At 47.2% G+C, this 26,352-nt stretch overlaps 2 protein-coding genes across 2 annotated transcripts in view; both read right to left on the bottom strand.

The window, feature by feature from the left end:
* LOC127924867 (disrupted in schizophrenia 1 protein-like) overlaps positions 1 to 14,503 on the bottom strand; it is a 106,952-nt gene extending 92,449 nt beyond the window's left edge. The window contains exons 1-4 of the mRNA XM_052509515.1: positions 14,239 to 14,503; positions 14,052 to 14,198; positions 13,710 to 13,942; positions 13,457 to 13,526 (exon numbers count right to left, since the gene is read on the bottom strand). Coding sequence (XP_052365475.1) covers positions 13,457 to 13,526; positions 13,710 to 13,942; positions 14,052 to 14,198; positions 14,239 to 14,503 — 715 coding nt within the window. The remainder of the gene's footprint in view (positions 1 to 13,456; positions 13,527 to 13,709; positions 13,943 to 14,051; positions 14,199 to 14,238) is intronic.
* A 586-nt stretch (positions 14,504 to 15,089) lies between these two features.
* On the bottom strand, positions 15,090 to 17,655 carry LOC127924866 (uncharacterized). Its single transcript, XM_052509514.1, has 3 exons — positions 17,646 to 17,655; positions 16,925 to 17,450; positions 15,090 to 16,114 (listed from the first exon to the last, which is right to left on the bottom strand). Exons 1-3 carry the CDS (start codon positions 17,653 to 17,655, stop codon positions 15,094 to 15,096), a joined length of 1,557 nt encoding a protein of 518 aa, XP_052365474.1. The 3' UTR covers positions 15,090 to 15,093.
* Between the last annotated feature and the right edge of the window lie 8,697 nt (positions 17,656 to 26,352).

Genomic DNA, 26,352 nt, shown 5'->3' with positions numbered 1-26,352 from the left:
CCCCCGTGCATCCCGCAAAGGCGGAGGTGTTGCTAACATTTACGATAGCAAATTTCAATTTACAAAAAAAAAAATGACGTTTTCGTCTTTTGAGCTTCTAGTCATGAAATCTATGCAGCCTACTCAATCACTTTTTATAGCTACTGTTTACAGGCCTCCTGGGCCATATACAGCGTTTCTCACTGAGTTCCCTGAATTCCTATCGGACCTTGTAGTCATAGCAGATAATATTCTAATCTTTGGTGCCTTTAATATTCACATGGAAAAGTCCACAGACCCACTCCAAAAGCTTTCGAGCCATCATCGACTCAGTGGGTTTTGTCCAACATGTCTCTGGACCCACTCACTGTCACAGTCATACGCTGGACCTAGTTTTGTCCCATGGAATAAATGTTGTGGATCTGAATGTTTTCCTCATAATCCTGGACTATCGGACCACCATTTTATTACGTTTGCAATTGCAACAAATAATCTGCTCAGACCCCAACCAAGGACCATCAAAAGTCGTGCTATAAATTCACAGACAACACAAAGATTCCTTGATGCCCTTCCAGACTCCCTCTGCCTACCCAAGGACGCCAGAGGACAAAAATCAGTTAACCACCTAACTGAGGATCTCGATTTAACCTTGCGCAATACCCTAGATGCAGTTGCACCCCTAAAAACTAAAAACATTTCTCATAAGAAACTAGCTCCCTGGTACACAGAAAATACCCGAGCTCTGAAGCAGGCTTCCAGAAAATTGGAACGGAAATGGCGTCACACCAAACTGGAAGTCTTCCGACTAGCTTGGAAAGACGGTACCGTGCAGTACCGAAGAGCCCTTACTGCTGCTCGATCATCCTATTTGTCGAACTTAATTGAGGAAAATAAGAACAATCCGAAATTCCTTTTTGATGCTTTCGCAAAGCTAACTAAAAAACAGCATTCCCCAAGAGAGGATGACTTTCACTTTAGCAGTGATAAATTCATGAACTTCTTTGAGGAAAAGATTATGATTATTAGAAAGCAAATTACGGACTCCTCTTTAAACCTGCGTATTCCTCCAAACCTCAGTTGTCCTGAGTCTGCACAACTCTGCCAGGACCTAGGATCAAGAGAGACGCTCAAGTGTTTTAGTACTATATCTCTTGACACAATGATGAAAATAATCATGGCCTCTAAACCTTCAAGCTACATACTGGACCCTATTCCAACTAAACTACTGAAAGAGCTGCTTCCTGTGCTTGGCCCTCCTATGTTGAACATAATAAACGGCTCTATCCACTGGATGTGTACCAAACTCACTAAAAGTGGCAGTAATAAAGCCTCTTTGAAAAAGCCAAACCTTGACCCAGAAAATATAAAAAACTATCGGCCTATATCGAATCTTCCATTCCTCTCAAAATTTTTAGAGAAGGCTGTTGCGCAGCAACTCACTGCCTTCCTGAAGACAAACAATGTATACGAAATGCTTCAGTCTGGTTTTAGACCCCATCATAGCACTGAGACGGCACTTGTGAAGGTGGTAAATGACATTTTAATGGCATCGGACCGAGCTCTGCATCTGTCCTCGTGCTCCTAGACCTTAGTGCTGCTTTTGATACCATCGATCACCACATTCTTTTGGAGAGATTGGAAACCCAAATTGGTCTACACGGCCATGTTCTGGCCTGGTTTAGATCTTATCTGTCGGAAAGATATCAGTTTGTCTCTGTGAATGGTTTGTCCTCTGACAAATCAACTGTACATTTCGGTGTTCCTCAAGGTACCGTTTTAGGACCACTATTCTTTTCACTATACATTTTACCTCTTGGGGATGTTATTCGAAAACATAATGTTAACTTTCACTGCTATGCGGATGACACACAGCTGTACATTTCAATGAAACATGGTGAAGCCCCAAAATTGCCTCGCTAGAAGCATGTGTTTCAGACATAAGGAAGTGGATGGCTGCAAACTTTCTACTATTAAACTCGGACAAAACAGAGATGCTTGTTCTAGGTCCCAAGAAACAAAGAGATCTTCTGTTGAATCTGACAATTAATCTAAATGGTTGTACAGTCGTCTCAAATAAAACTGTGAAGGACCTCGGCGTTACTCTGGACCCTGATCTCTCTTTTGAAGAACATATCCAGACCATTTCGAGGACAGCTTTTTTCCATCTACGTAATATTGCAAAAATCTGAAACTTTCTGTCCAAAAATGATGCAGAAAAATTAATCCATGCTTTTGTCACTTCTAGGTTAGACTACTGCAATGCTCTACTTTCCGGCTACCCGGATAAAGCACTAAATAAACTTCAGTTAGTGCTAAATACGGCTGCTAGAATCCTGACTAGAACCAAAAAATGTGATCATATTACTCCAGTGCTAGCCTCTCTACACTGGCTTCCTGTCAAAGCAAGGGCTGATTTCAGGGTTTTACTGCTAACCTGCAAAGCATTACATGGGCTTGCTCCTACCTACCTCTCTGATTTGGTCCTGCCGTACATACCTACACGTACGCTACGGTCACAAGATGCAGGCCTCCTAATTGTCCCTAGAATTTCTAAGCAAACAGCTGGAGGCAGGGCTTTCTCCTAAAGAGCTCCATTTTTTATGGAACGGTCTGCCTACCCATGTCACAGACGCAAACTAGGTCTCAACCTTTAAGTCTTTACTGAAGACTCATCTCTTCAGTGAGTCATATGATTGAGTGTAGTCTGGCCCAGGAGTGGGAAGGTGAACGGAAAGGCTCTGGAGCAACGAACCGCCCTTGCTGTCTCTGCCTGGCCGTTTCCCCTCTTTCCACTGGGATTCTCTATTACAGGGGCTGAGTCACTGGCTTACTGGGGCTCTCTCATGCCGTCCCTGCAGGGGGTGCGTCACCTGAGTGGGTTGATTCACTGTTGTGGTCATCCTGTCTGGGTTGGCGCCCCCCTTGGTTGTGCCGTGGCGGAGATCTTTGTGGGCTATACTCAGCCTTGTCTCAGGATGGTAAGTTGGTGGTTGAAGATATCCCTCTAGTGGTGTGGGGCTGTGCTTTGGCAAAGTGGGTGGGGTTATATCCGTCCTGTTTGGCCCTGTCCGGGGTGTCTCGGATGGGGCCACAGTGTCTCTGACCCCTCCTGTCTCAGCCTCCAGTATTTATGCTGCAGTAGTTTGTGTCGGGGCTAGGGTCAGTTTGTTATATCCGGAGTACTTCTCCTGTCCTATTCGGTGTCCTGTGTGAATCTAAGGGTGCGTTCTCTAATTCTCTCCTTCTTTCTTTCTCTCTATACGATGGTTAAATACTACAGTATACTATGGTTAAATACTACGGTATACTATGGTTAAATACTACGGTATACTATGGTTAAATACTACGGTATACTATGGTTAAATACCACGGTATACTATGGTTAAATACCACGGTATACTATGGCTAAATACTACAGTATACTATGGTTAAATACCACGGTATACTATGGTTAAATACCACAGTATACTATGGCTAAATACTACAGTATACTATGGTTAAATACTACAGTATACTATGGTTAAATACTACGTATACTATGGTTAAATACCACAGTATACTATGGTTAAATACCACCGTATACTATGGTTAAATACCACAGTATACTATGGTTAAATACCACAGTATACTATGGCTAAATACTACAGTATACTATGGCTAAATACTACGGTATACTATGGTAAATACTACGGTATACTATGGTTAAATACCACGGTATACTATGGTTAAATACCACAGTATACTATGGTTAAATACCACAGTATACTATGGTTAAATACTACGGTATACTATGGTTAAATACCACAGTATACTATGGTTAAATACCACCGTATACTATGGTTAAATACCACCGTATACTATGGTTAAATACTACAGTATACTATGGTTAAATACCACGGTATACTATGGCTAAATACCACCGTATACTATGGTTAAATACCACCGTATACTATGGTTAAATACCACAGTATACTATGGTTAAATACCACAGTATACTATGGTTAAATACCACAGTATACTATGGCCAAATACAGTATACTATGGTTAAATACCACAGTATACTATGGCTAAATACTACACTATACTATGGTTAAATACTACGGTATACTATGGTTAAATACTACGGTATACTATGGTTAAATACTATGGTTAAATACACAGTATACTATGGTTAAATACCACAGTATACTATGGTTAAATACTACGGTATACTATGGTTAAATACTACGGTATACTATGGTTAAATACCACAGTATACTATGGTTAAATACTACAGTATACTATGGTTAAATACTACGGTATACTATGGTTAAATACCACAGTATACTATGGTTAAATACTACAGTATACTATGGTTAAATACTACAGTATACTATGGTTAAATACCACAGTATACTATGGTTAAATACTACCGTATACTATGGTTAAATACTACAGTATACTATGGTTAAATACCACAGTATACTATGGTTAAATACCACAGTATACTATGGTTAAATACCACGGTATACTATGGCCAAATACCACCGTATACTATGGCTAAATACTACAGTATACTATGGCTAAATACTACAGTATACTATGGTTAAATACCACAGTATACTATGGCTAAATACTACAGTATACTATGGCTAAATACTACAGTATACTATGGTTAAATACCACAGTATACTATGGTTAAATACTACAGTATACTATGGTTAAATACCACCGTATACTATGGCTAAATACTACAGTATACTATGGTTAAATACCACAGTATACTATGGCCTAAATACTACACCGTATACTATGGCTAAATACTACAGTATACTATGGTTAAATACTACGGTATACTATGGTTAAATACCACAGTATACTATGGTTAAATACCACCGTATACTATGGCTAAATACTACAGTATACTATGGTTAAATACTACGGTATACTATGGTTAAATACCACAGTATACTATGGTTAAATACCACAGTATACTATGGCTAAATACTACAGTATACTATGGTTAAATACTACAGTATACTATGGTTAAATACTACAGTATACTATGGTTAAATACCACCGTATACTATGGTTAAATACCACCGTATACTATGGCTAAATACTACAGTATACTATGGTTAAATACTACGGTATACTATGGTTAAATACCACAGTATACTATGGTTAAATACCACAGTATACTATGGCTAAATACCACCGTATACTATGGCTAAATACCACCGTATACTATGGTTAAATACCACAGTATACTATGGTTAAATACCACCGTATACTATGGTTAAATACCACCGTATACTATGGTTAAATACTACAGTATACTATGGTTAAATACCACCGTATACTATGGTTAAATACCACCGTATACTATGGTTAAATACCACCGTATACTATGGTTAAATACCACCGTATACTATGGCTACAGTATACTATTTACACAAAATATTACAAATTGGTGAAGTGAAATTCTAAAAAATAAAAGACGGAAAAGTGGTGCGTGCATATACATTCATCCCTTTGCTATGAAGCCCCTAAAATTAGATCTGGTGCAACCAATTACCTTCAGAAGTCACATAATTTGTTAAATAAAGTCCACCTGTGTGCACTCTAAGTGTCACATGATCTGTCACATGATCTCAGTACATATACATCTGTTCTGAAAGGCACCAGAGCCTCCAACACCACTAAGCAAGGGGCACCACCAAGCAAGCGGCACCATGAAGACCAAGGAGCTCTCTAAACACGTCAGGGACAAAGTTGTGGAGAAGTACAGATCAGGGTTGGGTTATAAAAAAATATCTGGAACTTTGAACATCCCACAGAGCACCATTAAATCCACTATTAAAAAATGGAAAGAATATGGCACCACAACAAACCTGCCAAGAGAGGGCCAACCACCAAAACTCACGGACGAGGCAAGGAGGGCATTAATCAAAGGCAACAAAGAGACCAAAGATGACCCTGAAGGAGCTGCAAAGCTCCATAGCGGAGATTGGAGTATCTGTCCATAGGACCACTTTAAGCCATACACTCCACAGAGCTGGACTTTATGGAAGAGTGGACAAAAAAAGCTATTGCTTAAAGAAAGAAATAAGCAAACATGTTTGGTGTTCACCAAAAGGCATGTGGGAGACTCCCCAAATATCTGACTCTGGTCAGATAAGAATAAAATTTAGCTTTTGGCCATCGCAAACCCAACACCTCTCATCACCCCGAGAACACCATCCCCACAGTGAAGCAGGGTGGTGGCAGCATCATGCTGTGTTTTTTTTTCATCGACAGGGACTGGGAAACTGGTCAGAATTTAAGGAATGATGGATGGCGCTAAATACAGGCAAATTGTTGAGGGACATCTGCTTCAGTCTTCTAGAGATTTGAGACTGAGACGGAGGTTCACCTTCCAGCAGGACAATGACCCTAAGAATACTGCTAAAGTAACACACATGTGGTTTAAGGGGAAACATTTAAATGTCTTGGAATGGCCTAGTCAAAGCCCAGACCTCAATCCAATTGAGAATCTGTGATATGACTTAAATATTTTTGTACACCAGCGGAACCCATCCAGCTTGAAGGAGCTGGAGCAGCTTTCCTTGAAGAATGGGCAAAAATCCCAGTGGCTAGATGTGCAAAGCGTATAGAGACACACCCTAAGAACCTTGCAGCTGTAATTGCAGCAAAAGGTGGCTCTACAAAGTATTGACTTTTGGGGTTGAATAGTTATGCATGTTCAAGTTCTGTTTTTTGTCTTATTTCTTGTTTGTTTCACAATAAAAATATAAAAAATATTTTGCAACTTCAAAGTAGTAGGCATGTTGTGGAAATCAAATGATAAGAACCACCCAAAAATCCATTTTAATTCCAGGTTGCAACAAAATAGGAGTGGGTGAATACTTTAGCAAGCCACTATATGTATATACTCTATTTTATACCATCTACTGCAGCTTGCCTACGCTGCCCGGCCATCGTTCATGCACATATACTCATTTACCCCTTTAGATTTGTGTATTAGGTAGTTCTTGTGAAATTGTTAGATTACGTGTTAGATATTACTGCATGGTCAGAACTAGAAGCTCAAGCACTTCGCTACACTCATATTAACATCTGCTAACCATGTGTATGTGACCAATCTGATTTGACATAGTTTATCTGACATGAATTAGTCAATTCAGTCTGTCATCATCATGACATCATGTGGTGGTTGGGGAAAAGGGCTGCAATTTGTAATACATGTCCAAAAAAATGCAATTACAACAGCCTCAACTTTGTTCGAAATATGACGTCCCATAAAGAGAGGTAAGAATGAAAGTATTGCTGTGTAGCTAGCAGTGATGCAATGTTCTGGACCTTACTAACATTATTTGTGACTCTAAGTACATGTCACGAGATGACACGAGATGAGATGACTTCCGGGTTGGAGCGAGCGGTCGCATCGCACTTCGCTCCGCAGGTAGTATAACTTTTTCATTACATTTCATTAAATTTCATTATAGTACAACGGTTGATTTGTCTAATCTTAGCAATTTCTTCTTAGCGAGCTACATAGCCGTCCTTGTATCAGAGATAATTGCATAATTATCGTATTTCGTCGCCCTAACGTAGCCTTCACTGCTATTAAGCCCAGCAGCTAGCAAACGCTAGCAAACGCCCACAGATTAGCAGCACTGTAGTACTATTACACTCAACTGAACGACTTGATTAGTTTAGTGTTAGCTAGCTACATAGCTGTGTTTGTATCCAAGATAATTGTGTAGTTTAGAGTGAGTAGTCTTGGAGTGATTATCTTAATTTACCGAGGTTAGCTAGCCAGCTATTTGTCGTCCTTAACGTAGGAGACTCTGCTAGCTAGCTAACAGCTAACAGCTAACAGCTAGCCAACGTCTACTGAACTGAACTCAACAACCCGGTCGCACTCACAGGTAGTATCACATTTTCATTTCATTTCATTACAGTACAACGGTTTGATTTGTTTGATCGTAGCTAGCTACATAGCTGAGCTACATAGCCGTCTTTGTATCAAAGATAATTGTGTAGTCTAGAGCGATTTTCTAGGTTAGCTAGCCAGCTATTGTCGTTCTTTTAACGCAACGTAACGTAATCAACACTGCTAGCTAGCCAGCTAGCCCCGAATAGTAGCACTGTAGAAACTATTACACTCAACGGAACGACTTGATTAGTGTAGTGTCAACAACGCAGCCACTGCCAGCTAGCCTACTTCAGCAGTACTGTATCATTTTAATCATTTTAGTCAATAAGATTCTTGCTACGTAAGCTTAACTTTCTGAACATTCGAGACGTGTAGTCCACTTGTCATTCCAATCTCCTTGCATTAGCGTAGCCTCTTCTGTAGCCTGTCAACTATGTGTCTGTCTATCCCTGTTCTCTCCTCTCTGCACAGACCATACAAACGCTCCACACCGCGTGGCCGCGGCCACCTAATCTGGTGGTCCCAGCGCGCACGACCCACGTGGAGTTCCAGGTCTCCGGTAGCCTCTGGAACTGCCGATCTGCGGCCAACAAGGCAGAGTTCATCTCAGCCTATGCCTCCCTCCAGTCCCTCGACTTCTTGGCACTGACGGAAACATGGATCACCACAGACAACACTGCTACTCCTACTGCTCTCTCTTCGTCCGCCCACGTGTTCTCGCACACCCCGAGAGCTTCTGGTCAGCGGGGTGGTGGCACCGGGATCCTCATCTCTCCCAAGTGGTCATTCTCTCTTTCTCCCCTCACCCATCTGTCTATTGCCTCCTTTGAATTCCATGCTGTCACAGTTACCAGCCCTTTCAAGCTTAACATCCTTATCATTTATCGCCCTCCAGGTTCCTCGGAGAGTTCATCAATGAGCTTGATGCCTTGATAAGCTCCTTTCCTGAGGACGGCTCACCTCTCACAGTGCTGGGCGACTTTAACCTCCCCACGTCTACCTTTGACTCATTCCTCTCTGCCTCCTTCTTTCCACTCCTCTCCTCTTTTGACCTCACCCTCTCACCTTCCCCCCTACTCACAAGGCAGGCAATACGCTCGACCTCATCTTTACTAGATGCTGTTCTTCCACTAACCTCTTTGCAACTCCCTCCAAGTCTCCGACCACTACCTTGTATCCTTTTCCCTCTCGCTCTCATCTAACACCTCCCCACACTGCCCCTACTCGGATGGTATCGCGCCGTCCCAACCTTCGCTCTCTCTCCTCTTCCATCCTATCATCTCTTCCCTCTGCTCATACCTTCTCCAACCTATCTCCTGATTCTGCCTCCTCAACCCTCCTCTCCTCCCTTTCTGCATCCTTTGACTCTCTATGTCCCCTATCCTCCAGGCCGGCGCGGTCCTCCCCTCCCGCCCCGTGGCTCGACGACTCATTGCGTGCTCACAGAATAGGGCTCCGGGCAGCTGAGCGGAAATGGAGGAAAACTCGCCTCCCTGCGGACCTGGCATCCTTTCACTCCCTCCTCTCTACATTTTCCTCCTCTGTCTCTGCTGCTAAAGCCATTTTCTACCACTCTAAATTCCAAGCATCTGCCTCTAACCCTAGGAAGCTCTTTGCCACCTTCTCCTCACTCCTGAATCCTCCTCCCCCTCCCCCCCCTCCTCCCTCTCTGCAGATGACTTCGTCAACCATTTTGAAAAGAAGGTCGACGACATCCGATCCTCGTTTGCTAAGTCAAAAGTCACCGCTGGTTCTGCTCACACTGCCCTACCCTGTGCTCTGACCTCTTTCTCCCCTGTCTCTCCAGATGAAATCTCGCGTCTTGTGACGGCCGGCCGCCCAACAACCTGCCCGCTTGACCCTATCCCCTCCTCTCTTCTCCAGACCATTTCCGGAGACCTTCTCCCTTACCTCACCTCGCTCATCAACTCATCCCTGACCGCTGGCTACGTCCCTTCCGTCCTCAAGAGAGCGAGAGTTGCACCCCTTCTGAAAAAACCTACACTCAATCCCTCCGATGTCAACAACTACAGACCAGTATCCCTTCTTTCTTTTCTCTCCAAAACTCTTGAACGTGCCGTCCTTGGCCAGCTCTCCCGCTATCTCTCTCTGAATGACCTTCTTGATCCAAATCAGTCAGGTTTCAAGACTAGTCATTCAACTGAGACTGCTCTTCTCTGTATCACGGAGGCGCTCCGCACCGCTAAAGCTAACTCTCTCTCCTCTGCACTCATCATTCTAGACCCATCGGCTGCCTTCGATACTGTGAACCATCAGATCCTCCTCTCCACCCTCTCCGAGTTGGGCATCTCCGGCGCGGCCCACGCTTGGATTGCGTCCTACCTGACAGGTCGCTCCTACCAGGTGGCGTGGCGAGAATCTGTCTCCTCACCACGCGCTCTCACCACTGGTGTCCCCCAGGGCTCTGTTCTAGGCCCTCTCCTATTCTCGCTATACACCAAGTCACTTGGCTCTGTCATAACCTCACATGGTCTCTCCTATCATTGCTATGCAGACGACACACAATTAATCTTCTCCTTTCCCCCTTCTGATGACCAGGTGGCGAATCGCATCTCTGCATGTCTGGCAGACATATCAGTGTGGATGACGGATCACCACCTCAAGCTGAACCTCGGCAAGACGGAGCTGCTCTTCCTCCCGGGAAGGACTGCCCGTTCCATGATCTCGCCATCATGGTTGACAACTCCATTGTGTCCTCCTCCCAGAGCGCTAAGAACCTTGGCGTGATCCTGGACAACACCCTGTCGTTCTCAACTAACATCAAGGCGGTGGCCCGTTCCTGTAGGTTCATGCTCTACAACATCCGCAGAGTACGACCCTGCCTCACACAGGAAGCAGCGCAGGTCCTAATCCAGGCACTTGTCATCTCCCGTCTGGACTACTGCAACTCGCTGTTGGCTGGGCTCCCTGCCTGTGCCATTAAACCCCTACAACTCATCCAGAACGCCGCAGCCCGTCTGGTGTTCAACCTTCCCAAGTTCTCTCACGTCACCCCGCTCCTCCGCTCTCTCCACTGGCTTCCAGTTGAAGCTCGCATCCGCTACAAGACCATGGTGCTTGCCTGCGGAGCTGTGAGGGGGAACGGCACCTCAGTACCTCCAGGCTCTGATCAGGCCCTACACCCAAACAAGGGCACTGCGTTCATCCACCTCTGGCCTGCTCGCCTCCCTACCACTGAGGAAGTACAGTTCCCGCTCAGCCCAGTCAAAACTGTTCGCTGCTCTGGCCCCCAATGGTGGAACAAACTCCTCACGATGCCAGGACAGCGGAGTCAATCACCACCTTCCGGAGACACCTGAAACCCCACCTCTTCAAGGAATACCTAGGATAGGATAAGTAATCCTTCTCACCCCCCTTTAAGATTTAGATGCACTATTGTAAAGTGAATATTCTATTGGATGTCATAAGGTGAATGCACCAATTTGTAAGTCGCTCTGGATAAGAGCGTCTGCTAAATGACTTAAATGTAATGTAAATGTAATGTTAATACTTCACAGGAGAGGCATTTGTACGTAAACATACATTTTCTTATCAAAATGTGTTTTTTGGCAGAACTGCCTTATGGAACATGTGAACTTTCATGTAACTTAATAACAAACTTGTCATTTGTAAATATGAATACAATTGTTAAATTACAAGTTGGTTTAGCCATGGAAAAGACAGGAACCTATCCGGTGCGGGTTAGTCTACCATGTAGCATGCTTCTGTCTATAACATGAGCAGCTCAGTATGTGTAGGTTATCTTTTCTAACACTGTTTTTATTCAAGAGGAATTGAAAATGTGTTGCTAACACCCTTCACTTTCTGGAGGACCGAGTTTTGAAATCAGTGGAATGTCCTGTGGAAGGAGAGTATGATCGCTAAGGAGATGGATAAAATTCTGGCTTTTGATTACAAATATGCAGATTCGAAAGAGAACACACAGAAGGCTGTTGTATAAAACAACGGATCACATCTTCAAACTAAGGAAATCATGGCATCCGTGATTCTCATCGACGGGGCTGTAGTGGAGCAGGTTGAGAGCTTCAAGTTCCTTGGCGTCCACATCAACAACAAACTAACATGGTCCAAACACACCAGGACAGTCGTGAAGAGGGCACGACAAAGTTTCCCCCTCAGGAAACTAAAAGGATTTGGCATTGGTCCTGAGATCCTCAAAAAGTTCTACAGTAGTAACGTTATGAGTTGGAATTATGGTTAATTATTTAGCTAGCTAGCTAGTTACATGTCTAAACAAAAGACTCCGCTATGTTAGTAACCATTTCACTGTCCCGTATACACCTTCTGTATCCTGTACATGTGACAAATAATCTAAGATTGTATTTGATATAGTGTGTGTTTTTAACAGAGACGGTAATGTGAAGAACAACATGACCTGCACCAAAGTCAGATTAGGATTTAACGTTAGGCCAACGAGACACTGTCCAAGTTCAGCATTTCTCAGGTAGAATGCCCCGCTTTTATTTAGTCACACTCACAACCGTAAGCAATTTTATGTCATTGTCTAGCCATTAACTTGCAAATAATGATCTTGTTGTGAGTTTATTTTCCTGTAAAAAATGAATACAACTTAGCTAAAGTAAAGACAATGTTAGCTATATGATGTGGTCATTATTTGAACTAGCTAGCCAGCTAACTTAACGCTAGCTAACAACAAGCTAGAAAAGAACCAAAACATTGTTTAGAAAGTTGCTTTTAGTAGCCTAGTTTGCTAGATTGACATATACTGAATTCATGTTTAAATTGGTGTTAAAATATACCAGTTAAGCTATTTTGGATCACCAGGCTGCTGATGTCATGCAGCCTGTCGTTTTTTGTATGTACTTTTTCATAACGACAAGGACAAGTTTGATGTTGGACGAAAATAGAATGTTCATGATGTCACTGCGACAAGTGTAGACAGACATGTCGATAAGACATTGTATAAACCAGCTTTTAGTCTTGAAATCTTTGGTTGTTTATTACACTACCATACTCACTCTGTTTAGCACATGGCCTCGCATGTGAATCCTTAAAGAGATGGGTGAGGCTAAAGCTTAAGAGGTTGTGAATGATGTTGAATGGGTGTAGACAAAGAAGAGCTCTCCAGTATGTACCAAAACATTAAAGCGTCATTTTCTCAAAAGTTGGGTAACAAATTGATCAACTTTCAGAGCAGAATTACGTTCCCATTGTTCCTCAACTGTAGTGTTTGATATACAATTTTTCTAGCTACTTTTATCCAATGTAAAAAACACCATTTCAAATTTCGCTACATAATACCGAGTCGAGCTGGTTGTCACCGGAGAAAACATCCGAGTGAGCGAAACTGAGACAGAGAGGTGCTGTTTCCCTGTCCAGACAGTATCAGATACATGGTCTACACATACTGAGACAGAGAGGTGCTGTTTCACTGTCCAGACACCATCAGATGGGTAAGGAGGTACGGTAGGGCGGGCCAGGCCCTCTAAGGCCACCTATAACGCCGGCCCTGAGACAACATATAATGAGCAGATGTCTTAGTGTCACACAGTCTTTATTTGAATGTTCCCTCACCTGAGTCATACTCATCCTCCAGGATAGCCTTCTGCTTTAGTCTCTGCAGCTTCCCCATCATGGACTCAATCTGACACAGGAACAGAATACAGTAGTCAAAGCACTGAAACATCTGCCACAGACAGAAATATGACTAATACCAGGTCAATGTGTTGCTTTACATTACTGAGTACAGAATGTAACTATTATAGCAGAATGTAGCTCTTCTAAATGACCCCATATGTCTAAAATATGTCTATGGTGCAAGACATACCTTAGTATTAGTACGGTTGTTGTGCAGGCAATCTTGAAGGACACCTTCGTACTTCTTGACCAGTTGGTCCCAGCCCTGGTCCTGGTCTGGAACGCAGTCATTCCAGGCAGAGACGGTAGTGGGCGTGGCACTCTCGTACCCTGAGTTGAGGGAGGAGGCAGAGGCGGTAGTGGGCGTGGCACTCTCGTACCCTGAGGTGAGGGAGGAGGCAGAGGCGGTAGTGGGCGGGCACTCTCATACCCTGAGGTGAGGGAGGAGGCAGAGACGGTAGTGGGCGTGGCACTCTCGTACCCTGAGGTGAGGGAGGAGGCAGAGACGGTAGTGGGCGTGGCACTCTCGTACCCTGAGGTGAGGGGGAGGCAGAGACGGTAGTGGGCGTGGCACTCTCGGAGGTGAGGGAGGAGGCAGAGACGGTAGTGGGCGTGGCACTCTCATACCCTGAGGTGAGGGAGGAGGCAGAGGCGGTAGTGGGCGTGGCACTCTCGTACCCTGAGGTGAGGGAGGAGGCAGAGACGGTAGTGGGCGTGACTCTCGTACCCTGAGGTGAGGGAGGAGGCAGAGGCGGTAGTGGGCGTGGCACTCTCGTACCCTGAGGTGAGGGAGGAGGCAGAGGCGGTAGTGGGCGTGGCACTCTCATACCCTGAGGTGAGGGAGGAGGCAGAGGCGGTAGTGGGCGTGGCACTCTCGTACCCTGAGGTGAGGGAGGAGGCAGAGGCGGTAGTGGGCGTGGCACTCTCATACCCTGAGGTGAGGGAGGAGGGAGTGGCAGCGTCAGAGTCCTCCGCTACTGACATGGAGGAGGAGGCTTCTGTGTCCAGAGAGGAGGAGTCACAGTCAGGCTCCACCTCCGCCAGGTCAGAGGAGGGTAACTCCGCCCGCAGATGTGGTCCCGCCCCCTCCCGGCCTTCCCAGTGGCGGTCCTGCCACACCCAAGGTGAGAGCCGGTCCCGTACTCCGTCTGACTGGCTGAGAGGGACGGAGCCTGGCTCTGATTGGACACGACTCGGAGTTGACAGTTTTGAAACAGAAAGCCCCAAAGAGAGACCCAAAACTCCTAGTCGTGATTGGTTGGAGCTGGAGCCAGATGTCCTGTATGGTAATTGGTCAAGGGGGGCTGATACAGGTTGGCAGAGTGGGACAGACCCAGACCACTCCAGTGGTTCTGAGTGGGATGGGACTGATCTAGTTCTTAATGACCTAGCTGAGGACTGATCCAGCGGGTCTGGGTTTAGGCCAGGGGGCCTGTTCAGTGGTTGTGGGTCTGGGTCTAGACTAGTGGAGCTGTTCAGTGGTTGTGGGTTTGGGTTTAGGCCAGGGGGCCTGTTCAGTGGTTGTGGGTCTGGGTTTAGGCCAGGGGAGCTGTTCAGTGGTTGTGGGTCTGGGTTTAGGCCAGGGGCCTGTTCAGTGGTTGTGGGTCTGGGTTTAGGCCAGGGGGCCTGTTCAGTGGTTGTGGGTCTGGGTTTAGGCCAGGGGAGCTGTTCAGTGGTTGTGGGTCTGGGTTTAGGCCAGGGGAGCTGTTCAGTGGTTGTGGGTCTGGGTTTAGGCCAGGGGAGCTGTTCAGTGGTTGTGGGTCTGGGTTTAGGCCAGGGGGGCTGTTCAGTGGTTGTGGGTCTGGGTTTAGGCCAGGGGTCCTGTTCAGTGGTTGTGGGTTTGGGTTTAGGTCAGGGCGCCTGTTCAGTGGTTGTGGGTTTGGGTTTAGGCCAGGGGGCCTCTCACCAGCTGCGGTGTCTGTTTCTGTCCTGTGATTGGAGCTCAGTGAATCAAGGCTCAGTGACTGTTGGATGAAGCTGAAAGAGGAGCTGAAGGGAGTGTCCCCTGAAGGAGGTGGCCTGGAGTGGCAGGTTGGCCGGGGGGACTGGGGTGACCTGGAGCCAGTGGAACCAGAGGGACAGGTCCTGGAGATAGGAGGGCAGAACTGAGTTGCAGAGGCAGCAGAACTACACCAGGGGTTAGGGCTCAAGAGGCAGGGCTGTAGGGGGATTGACCCTGGGGTCAACCTGAAGTCACTCTGAGGGGGAGTAGGAGAGGAGGAAATGAAATGGTTGTTTTGGTAACTTAGGGATGGTTTGTATGCTTCTGAGCTGGATGTCTCCAGATGAGAGAGCTGCTGGCTGACTGAGACACATGAGCCAGCTGGTGGTACATGTAGTCTCAGGGTGTTGCTCGTCTTTATGACATCACCGTGACCGTTCTGCCTGTTCATCCCATGACATCCAGATGCTCCGTTGGTCAGGCAGGCTGTCCTCCCCTCCTCCCTAGCCAGGGTGCTCTGTAGCCGGTGTAACTCTGTCCTCAGGTACTCTGGGCGCCGGTGCTGCTGGAGCCTCTTGCAGGTGGAGCTGCCAGCTGATGACGTGGGTGTGCCCAAGCCATCTGTCAAGAGGGAGATTAGATTAGCCATTAAACTACAGGTTGGCAACAACACCACACAGGGCAAAATAACACAGAGTAACACAATACAACACAGAGCAACACAACACAGAGCAACACAATACAGAGCAACACAACACAACACAACACAGAGCAACACAATACAGAGCAACACAATACTACACATCACAGAGCAACACAACACAGAGTAACACAATACAACACAGAGTAACACAACACAACACAGAGTAACACAATACAACACAGAGCAACACAATACAACACAGAGCAACACAATACAACACAGAGTAACACAATACAACACAGAGCAACACAATACAACGCAGAGCAACACAATACAACACAGAGCAACACAATACAACACAGAGTAACACAATACAACACAGAGTAACACAATACAACACAGAGCAACACAATACAACACAGAGCAACACAATACAACACAGAGCAACACAATACAGAGCAACACAACATATCACAGAGTAACACCACAACACAGAGTAACTAGAACATCACTATTGTTACACTGCATTGAGTTCTGTCAAAGTGTCTGATGAAAAGACCATTTGGAGGCCTGATCTCCCAGGATCAGGGCAAGAGCAGGGCTGTCACCTTCAGCACTATGCTAGAATCCATCACAGCTGTTTATGCATACAAACCGCCAAGACAACAAATGCTGCAGGTTTAATGGGGTTTGTATACATTTATTTTAGGTGACAGTATGATAAACTTTACAGAACTTTGACATTAAATACCAATTGATTGAATGAAATGATCAACATTGGTGTAAGCACACAGCAATAAAATAAGCAGGGTCAACTAACAGAGACGTTAAGACTAAGTGGTCTTTATAGATGAGGCCGTGCTCCCACTCCTCCTGCCCTATAGGAGGCAACACAAAGACTCTGCAGCAGACTAAGTGGTCTTTATAGATGAGGCCGTGCTCCCACTCCTCCTGCCCTGTAGGAGGCAACATAAAGACTCTGCAGCAGACTAAGTGGTCTTTATAGATGAGGCTGTGCTCCCACTCCTCCTGCCCTGTAGGAGGCAACATAAAGACTCTGCAGCAGACTAAGTGGTCTTTATAGATGAGGCTGTGCTCCCACTCCTCCTTCCCTGTAGGAGGCAACATAAAGACTCTGCAGCAGACTAAGTGGTCTTTATAGATGAGGCTGTGCTCCCACTCCTCCTGCCCTGTAGGAGGCAACACAAAGACTCTGCAGCAGACTAAGTGGTCTTTATAGATGAGGCTGTGCTCCCACTCCTCCTGCCCTGTAGGAGGCAACATAAAGACTCTGCAGCAGACTAAGTGGTCTTTATAGATGAGGCTGTGCTCCCACTCCTCCTTCCCTGTAGGAGGCAACACAAAGACTCTGCAGCAGAAAGTGGTCTTTACTAAAAGACATTTTCGCAATGAATGTCTACAGTAGCCTCAACAGTAGTCTGTAGGGTAACACCATGGTGTAGCCAGAGGACAGCGAGCTCCCATCCTCCTCTGGGTACATCGACTTTACTTACAAAACCTAGCAGGCTCATGGTTCGTACCCAATTCCATAGTAATTGGGAGGTCTGTGTGACAGGCTATGTGCCCACAAAATGAGGTAGAAGCTGAGTTTAACTTAACCTACTGCCAAATGTATAACCATATTAGAGACACATATTTCCCTCAGATTACACAGATCCACAAATAATTTGAAAACAAACCCCATTTTGAAAAACTCCCATATCTACTGTGTGAAATACCACAGTGTGACATCACAGCAGAAATATTTGTGACCTGTTGCCACAAGAAAAGGTCAACCAGTGAAGAACAATTACCATTGTAAATACAACCCATATTTATGTTTATTTATTTTCCCTTTTGTACTTTAACTATTTTAACATCGTTACAACACTGGAACTTTTGAGAGTGTAATGTTTACTGTACATTTTTTATTGTTTATTTCACGTGTTTTCCATGCCAATAAAGCCATTTGAATTTAAATGATATTAAGAGAGAGAGACAGAGAGAGAGAGAGAGAGAGACAGAGAGAGAGAGAGAGAGAGAGAGAGAGAGAGACAGAGAGAGAGAGAGAGAGAGAGAGAGAGAGAGAGAGAGAGATAGAGAGAGACAGAGAGAGAGAGAGAGAGACAGAGACAGAGAGAGAGAGAGAGAGACAGAGACAGAGACAGAGACAGAGACAGAGAGAGAGACAGAGAGAGACAGAGAGAGAGAGAGAGAGAGCTAACTATATTTTGTTGTATATTTTTCACTCCCTAGCGAAAGCAGCTAGCTAGTTTAGCCTGCTCAGTGAGAATGCTTTGTTAGCTAGCTGGCTATCCAACACTTGAACTCAAATCAAGGTATGCTTTTGGTTTTATTCATTAAATGCCCACCAGCCAAACTGCTTGCTGACTCTATACTTTACTGCATGATTATAGAGTGTTTACTAATGTGTTAGTTCTAGTAGCTATATTGACTATGATGTAGGCTGTGTGTAGCGGTTAGCAGTTATGATATGAAGGTTTGGCTTTGAACACACAGTGAGTGGGGTGACCTGGTGAGGTACCAGAACACACAGTGAGTGGGGTGACCTGGTGAGGTACCAGAACACACAGTGAGTGGGGTGACCTGGTGAGCTCCGAGGTACCGGAACAAACAGTGAGTGGGGTGACCTGGTGAGCTCCGAGGTACCAGAACACACAGTGAGTGGGGTGACCTGGTGAGCTCCGAGGTACCGGAACAAACAGTGAGTGGGGTGACCTGGTGAGCTCCGAGGTACCGGAACAAACAGTGAGTGGGGTGACCTGGTGAGCTCCGAGGTACCAGAACACACAGTGAGTGGGGTGACCTGGTGAGGTACCGGAACAAACAGTGAGTGGGGTAACCTGGTGAGCTCTGAGGTACCAGAACAAACAGTGAGTGGGGTGACCTGGTGAGCTCCGAGGTACCAGAACACACAGTGAGTGGGGTGACCTGGTGAGCTCCGAGGTACCAGAACACACAGTGAGTGGGGTGACCTGGTGAGCTCCGAGGTACCGGAACAAACAGTGAGTGGGGTGACCTGGTGAGCTCCGAGGTACCGGAACAAACAGTGAGTGGGGTGACCTGGTGAGCTCCGAGGTACCAGAACACACAGTGAGTGGGGTGACCTGGTGAGCTCCGAGGTACCAGAACAAACAGTGAGTGGGGTGACCTGGTGAGGTACCGGAACAAACAGTGAGTGGGGTGACCTGGTGAGCTCCGAGGTACCAGAACACACAGTGAGGGGGTGACCTGGTGAGCTCCGAGGTACCGGAACACACAGTGAGTGGGGTGACCTGGTGAGCTCCGAGGTACCAGAACACACAGTGAGTGGGGTGACCTGGTGAGCTCCGAGGTACCGGAGCACACAGTGAGTGGGGTGACCTGGTGAGCTCCGAGGTACCGGAACACACAGTGAGTGGGGTGACCTGGTGAGCTCCGAGGTACCAGAACACACAGTGAGTGGGGTGACCTGGTGAGCTCCGAGGTACCGGAACAAACAGTGAGTGGGGTGACCTGGTGAGCTCCGAGGTACCAGAACACACAGTGAGTGGGGTGACCTGGTGAGCTCCGAGGTACCAGAACAAACAGTGAGTGGGGTGACCTGGTGAGGTACCGGAACAAACAGTGAGTGGGGTGACCTGGTGAGCTCCGAGGTACCAGAACACACAGTGAGTGGGGTGACCTGGTGAGCTCCGAGGTACCAGAACACACAGTGAGTGGGGTGACCTGGTGAGGTACCAGAACACACAGTGAGTGGGGTGACCTGGTGAGCTCCGAGGTACCGGAACAAACAGTGAGTGGGGTGACCTGGTGAGCTCCGAGGTACCAGAACACACAGTGAGTGGGGTGACCTGGTGAGCTCCGAGGTACCAGAACACACAGTGAGTGGGGTGACCTGGTGAGCTCCGAGGTACCGGAACAAACAGTGAGTGGGGTGACCTGGTGAGCTCCGAGGTACCAGAACACACAGTGAGTGGGGTGACCTGGTGAGCTTCGAGGTACCGGAACACACAGTTAGTGGGGTGACCTGGTGACCTGGACCACATTCCCCATTTTCATGCCACAAGAAGTACTGGATCCGGCCAAATAGGTTCCGGACAGAAAACAGTCCAAAACAGAGAGCTGTCGGATCCTGTTCCGGAAGGTTCGGCTCAAATTAAATCACTGGATCAGGGGTGTATTCATTATGCTGAATCTTTTTCTTTTTTCCTCCCCAATTTCCTGGTATCCAATTGGTAGTTACAGTCTTGTCTCATCGCTGAAACTCCCGTACGGACTCAGGAGAGGCGAAGGTCGAGAGCCGTGTGTCCTCCGAAACACAACCCATCCAAGCCGCACTGCTTCTGACACAACGCCCACTTAACCCGAAGCCAGACGCACCAATGTGTCGGAGGAAACACCTTACACCTGGCAACCATGTCAGCGTGCACTGTGCCCGGCCCGCCACAGGAGTCGCTAGAGCACGATGGGATAAGGGCATCCCTGCCGGCCAAACCTCCCCTAATCTGGACGACTCTGGGCCAAATTGCGCACCCCATGGGTCTCCCAGTTGCGGCCGGCTGCGACAGAGCCTGGACTCGAACCCAGAATCTCTAGTGGCACAGCTAGCACTGCAATGCAGACCATTGTCCCACACTGGAGGCTCATTCCGCTGAAAACGTTGATTAAACGGAAGCAAACAGACTGAAACGGGATGAACATACCTGACTTTGTCCAATAGTAACTCTCGTTTGTAACTGTTGGATGATTACACCCAGCTAGACGCAAGGAGGTATTGAATATGTCATTGTCTGTCACCTTGATTACTCAAATGTTTCTCTCAACCTGTGCACCTACGTTGTAAACTTTAATTCATAGGCTGGGTTGCAGCAACCTCGTGATGGGTACAGGCTGGGTTGCAGCAACCTCATGATGGGTATAGGCTGGGTTGCAGCAACCTCGTGATGGGTATAGGCTGGGTTGCAGCAACCTCGTGATGGGTATAGGCTGGGTTGCAGCAACCTCGTGATGGGTACAGGCTGGGTTGCAGCAACCTCATGATGGGTATAGGCTAGGTTGCAGCAACCTCATGATGGGTATAGGCTGGGTTGCAGCAACCTCGTGATGGGTACAGGCTGGGTTGCAGCAACCTCGTGATGGGTATAGGCTGGGTTGCAGCAACCTCATGATGGGTATAGGCTGGGTTGCAGCAACCTCGTGATGGGTATAGGCTGGGTTGCAGCAACCTCGTGATGGGTACAGGCTGGGTTGCAGCAACCTCATGATGGGTATAGGCTGGGTTGCAGCAACCTCATGATGGGTATAGGCTGGGTTGCAGCAACCTCGTGATGGGTACAGGCTGGGTTGCAACAACCTCGTGATGGGTATAGGCTGGGTTGCAGCAACCTCGTGATGGGTATAGGCTGGGTTGCAGCAACCTCGTGATGGGTATAGGCTGGGTTGCAGCAACCTCGTGATGGGTACAGGCTGGGTTGCAGCAACCTCATGATGGGTATAGGCTGGGTTGCAGCAACCTCATGATGGGTATAGGCTGGGTTGCAGCAACCTCGTGATGGGTACAGGCTGGGTTGCAGCAACCTCGTGATGGGTACAGGCTGGGTTGCAGCAACCTCGTGATGGGTACAGGCTGGGTTGCAGCAACCTCGTGATGGGTATAGGCTGGGTTGCAGCAACCTCATGATGGGTATAGGCTGGGTTGCAGCAACCTCGTAATGGGTATAGGCTGGGTTGCAGCAACCTCGTGATGGGTATAGGCTGGGTTGCAGCAACCTCATGATGGGTATAGGCTGGGTTGCAGCAACCTCATGATGGGTATAGGCTGGGTTGCAGCAACCTCATGATGGGTATAGGCTGGGTTGCAGCAACCTCATGATGGGTATAGGCTGGGTTGCAGCAACCTCATGATGGGTATAGGCTGGGTTGCAGCAACCTCATGATGGGTATAGGCTGGGTTGCAGCAACCTCATGATGGGTATAGGCTGGGTTGCAGCAACCTCGTGATGGGTATAGGCTGGGTTGCAGCAACCTCGTGATGGGTATAGGCTGGGTTGCAGCAACCTCGTGATGGGTATAGGCTGGGTTGCAGCAACCTCGTGATGGGTATAGGCTGGGTTGCAGCAACCTCGTGATGGGTATAGGCTGGGTTGCAGCAACCTCGTGATGGGTATAGGCTGGGTTGCAGCAACCTCATGATGGGTATAGGCTGGGTTGCAGCAACCTCATGATGGGTATAGGCTGGGTTGCAGCAACCTCATGATGGGTATAGGCTGGGTTGCAGCAACCTCATGATGGGTATAGGCTGGGTTGCAGCAACCTCATGATGGGTATAGGCTGGGTTGCAGCAACCTCGTGATGGGTATAGGCTGGGTTGCAGCAACCTCGTGATGGGTATAGGCTGGGTTGCAGCAACCTCGTGATGGGTTTAGGCTGGGTTGCAGCAACCTCATGATGGGTATAGGCTGGGTTGCAGCAACCTCGTGATGGGTATAGGCTGGGTTGCAGCAACCTCGTGATGGGTATAGGCTGGGTTGCAGCAACCTCGTGATGGGTACAGGCTGGGTTGCAGCAACCTCGTGATGGGTACAGGCTGGGTTGCAGCAACCTCATGATGGGTATAGGCTGGGTTGCAGCAACCTCATGATGGGTATAGGCTGGGTTGCAGCAACCTCGTGATGGGTATAGGCTGGGTTGCAGCAACCTCGTGATGGGTATAGGCTGGGTTGCAGCAACCTCGTGATGGGTATAGGCTGGGTTGCAGCAACCTCATGATGGGTATAGGCTGGGTTGCAGCAACCTCATGATGGGTATAGGCTGGGTTGCAGCAACCTCATGATGGGTATAGGCTGGGTTGCAGCAACCTCGTGATGGGTATAGGCTGGGTTGCAGCAACCTCGTGATGGGTACAGGCTGGGTTGCAGCAACCTCGTGATGGGTATAGGCTGGGTTGCAGCAACCTCATGATGGGTATAGGCTGGGTTGCAGCAACCTCATGATGGGTATAGGCTGGGTTGCAGCAACCTCGTGATGGGTATAGGCTGGGTTGCAGCAACCTCGTGATGGGTGTAGGCTGGGTTGCAGCAACCTCGTGATGGGTATAGGCTGGGTTGCAGCAACCTCATGATGGGTATAGGCTGGGTTGCAGCAACCTCATGATGGGTATAGGCTGGGTTGCAGCAACCTCATGATGGGTATAGGCTGGGTTGCAGCAACCTCATGATGGGTATAGGCTGGGTTGCAGCAACCTCATGATGGGTATAGGCTGGGTTGCAGCAACCTCGTGATGGGTATAGGCTGGGTTGCAGCAACCTCGTGATGGGTATAGGCTGGGTTGCAGCAACCTCATGATGGGTATAGGCTGGGTTGCAGCAACCTCATGATGGGTATAGGCTGGGTTGCAGCAACCTCATGATGGGTTTAGGCTGGGTTGCAGCAACCTCATGATGGGTTTAGGCTGGGTTGCAGCAACCTCATGATGGGTTTAGGCTGGGTTGCAGCAACCTCATGATGGGTATAGGCTGGGTTGCAGCAACCTCATGATGGGTATAGGCTGGGTTGCAGCAACCTCATGATGGGTTTAGGCTGGGTTGCAGCAACCTCATGATGGGTATAGGCTGGGTTGCAGCAACCTCGTGATGGGTATAGGCTGGGTTGCAGCAACCTCGTGATGGGTTTAGGCTGGGTTGCAGCAACCTCGTGATGGGTATAGGCTGGGTTGCAGCAACCTCGTGATGGGTATAGGCTGGGTTGCAGCAACCTCATGATGGGTATAGGCTGGGTTGCAGCAACCTCGTGATGGGTTTAGGCTGGGTTGCAGCAACCTCATGATGGTTATAGGCTGGGTTGCAGCAACCTCATGATGGGTTTAGGCTGGGTTGCAGCAACCTCATGATGGGTATAGGGAACATTTGACTATCACGTACAGTGCCTTCGGAAAGAATTCAGACCCCTTGACTTTTTCCACATTTTGTTAGGTTACAGCCTTATTCTAAAATTTATTCAATTGTTTTTTTCCCCTCATCAATCTACATACAATACCCCATAATGACAAAGCAAAAACAGTTTTTTTTAAATGTTTGCTAATTTATTAAAAATAAAAAACAGAAATATCACATTTACATAAGTATTCAGACCCTTTGCAAGAGTACTTTGTTGAAGCACCTTTGGCAGCGATTACAGCGTTGAGTCTTCTTGTGTATGACGCTACAATTGATTTATTTTACCTTTATTTAACTAGGCAAATCAGTTAAGAATAAATTCTTATTTTCAATGACGGCCTAGGAACAGTGTGTTAACTGCCTTGTTCAGGGGCAGAATGACAGATTTTTACATTGTCAGCTCAGGGATTCGATCTTACTAGTTCAACGCTCTAACCACTAGGCTACCTGCCAGCTCGGCACACCTGTATTCGGGGAGTTTCTCCCAATCTTTGCAGATCCTCTCAATATCGATCAGGTTGGATGGGGAGCGTTGCTGCACAGCCATTTTCAGGTCTCTCCAGAGATGTTTGATCGGGTTCAAGTCCAGGCTCTGGCTGGGCCACTCAAGGACATTCAGAGACTTGTCCCGAAACCACTTCTGTATTGTCTGGCTATGTGCTTAGGGTCGTTGTCCTGTTGGAAGGTGAACCTCCTCCCAGTCTGAGGTCCTGAGCGCTCTGGAGAAGGTTTTCATCAAGGATCTCTCTGTACTTTGCTCCATTGGTCTTTGCCTCAATCCTGACTAGTCTGACCGTATGGATGGTGCCAGGTTCTCCAGACGTAACACTTGGCATTCAGGCCAAAGAGTTCAATATTGGTTTCATCAGACCCGAGAATCTTGTTTCTCATGGTCTGAGTCTTTAGGTGCCTTTTGGCAAACTCCAAGCGGGCTGTTGAGTGCCTTTTACTGAGGAGTGGCTTCCGTCTGACCACTCTACCATAAAGGCCTGATTGGTGGAGTGCTGCAGAGATGGTTGTCCTTCTGGAAGTTTCTCCCATCTCCACAGAGGAACTCTGGAGCTCTGTCAGAGTGACCATCAACTTCTTGATCCCTGACCTCCCTGACCAAGGCCCTCCTCCCCGATTTCTTAGTTTCGCCGGGCAGCCAGCTCTAGGAAGAGTCTTGGTGGTTCCAAACTTCTTCCATTTAAGAATGGAAACACAAACACCAAATCTACAACCACCTAAAAGGAAGTGATTCCCAAACCTTCCATAACAAAGCTATCACATACAGAGAAATTAACCTGGAGAAGAGTCCCCTAAGCAATCTGGTCCTGGTGCTCTGTTCACAAACAGACACAGTGGGGTCATTCAGAAGAGCTGGCACTAGAAAGCCCACAGAGAAGGTTGTATCCGATCTGTTTACAAAGTCCACCACACAACCCATCTTTTTACATATCATCATTTGATCATTTGTTTCCTTGTATTGATATTGAAAAGGCTTCTGGTTTAGGAAAATACTTCATTCCTTTCATTGGATTTAAGTCTCTCTCTCTCTCTCTCTCTCTCTCTCTCTCTCTCTCTCTCTCTCTCTCTCTCTCTCTCTCTCTCTCTCTCTCTCTCTCTCTCTCTCTCTCTCTCTCTCTCTCTCTCTCTCTCTCTTTCTTCCTCCCTCTCTCTCTCTCTCTCTGTCTGTCTTCTGTCTCTCTGGTCCATATCTCTCTCTTCATCTCTCTGGTCCATATCTCTCTCTCTCTCTCTGGTCCATATCTCTCTCTCTCTCTGGTCCATATCTCTCTCTCTCTCTCTCTCTCTCTCTCTCTCTCTGGTCCATATCTCTATCTCTCTCTCTCTCTCTCTTTCTTCTGTCTCTCTGGTCCATATCTCTCTCTCTCTCTCTCTTCTGTCTCTCTGGTCCATATCTCTCTCTCTCTCTCTCTGGTCCATATCTCTCTCTCTCTCTGGTCCATATATCTCTCTCTCTCTCTCTCTGGTCCATATCTCTCTCGCTCTTCTGTCTCTCTCTCTCTGGTCCATATCTCTCTCTCTGGTCCATCTCTCTCTCTCTCACTGCTGTCTCTCTGGTCCATATCTCTATCTCTCTCTCTCTCTCTTCTGTCTCTCTGGTCCATATCTCTCTCTCTTCTGTCTCTCTGGTCCATATCTCTCTCTCTGGTCCATATCTCTCTCTCTGGTCCATATCTCTCTCTCTCTCTCTTCTGTCTCTCTGGTCCATATCTCTCTCTCTCTGGTCCATATCTCTCTCTCTCTCTCTTCTGTCTCTCTGGTCCATATCTCTCTCTCTCTCTCTGGTCCATATCTCTCTCTC

This window comes from Oncorhynchus keta, unplaced genomic scaffold (assembly GCF_023373465.1).
Source record: "Oncorhynchus keta strain PuntledgeMale-10-30-2019 unplaced genomic scaffold, Oket_V2 Un_contig_4690_pilon_pilon, whole genome shotgun sequence".
Classification (NCBI taxonomy): Eukaryota; Metazoa; Chordata; class Actinopteri; order Salmoniformes; family Salmonidae; genus Oncorhynchus; species Oncorhynchus keta.
The sequence above is the reverse complement of the archived record's forward strand: the minus strand, read 5'-3'. Positions and strand labels throughout refer to the sequence as shown.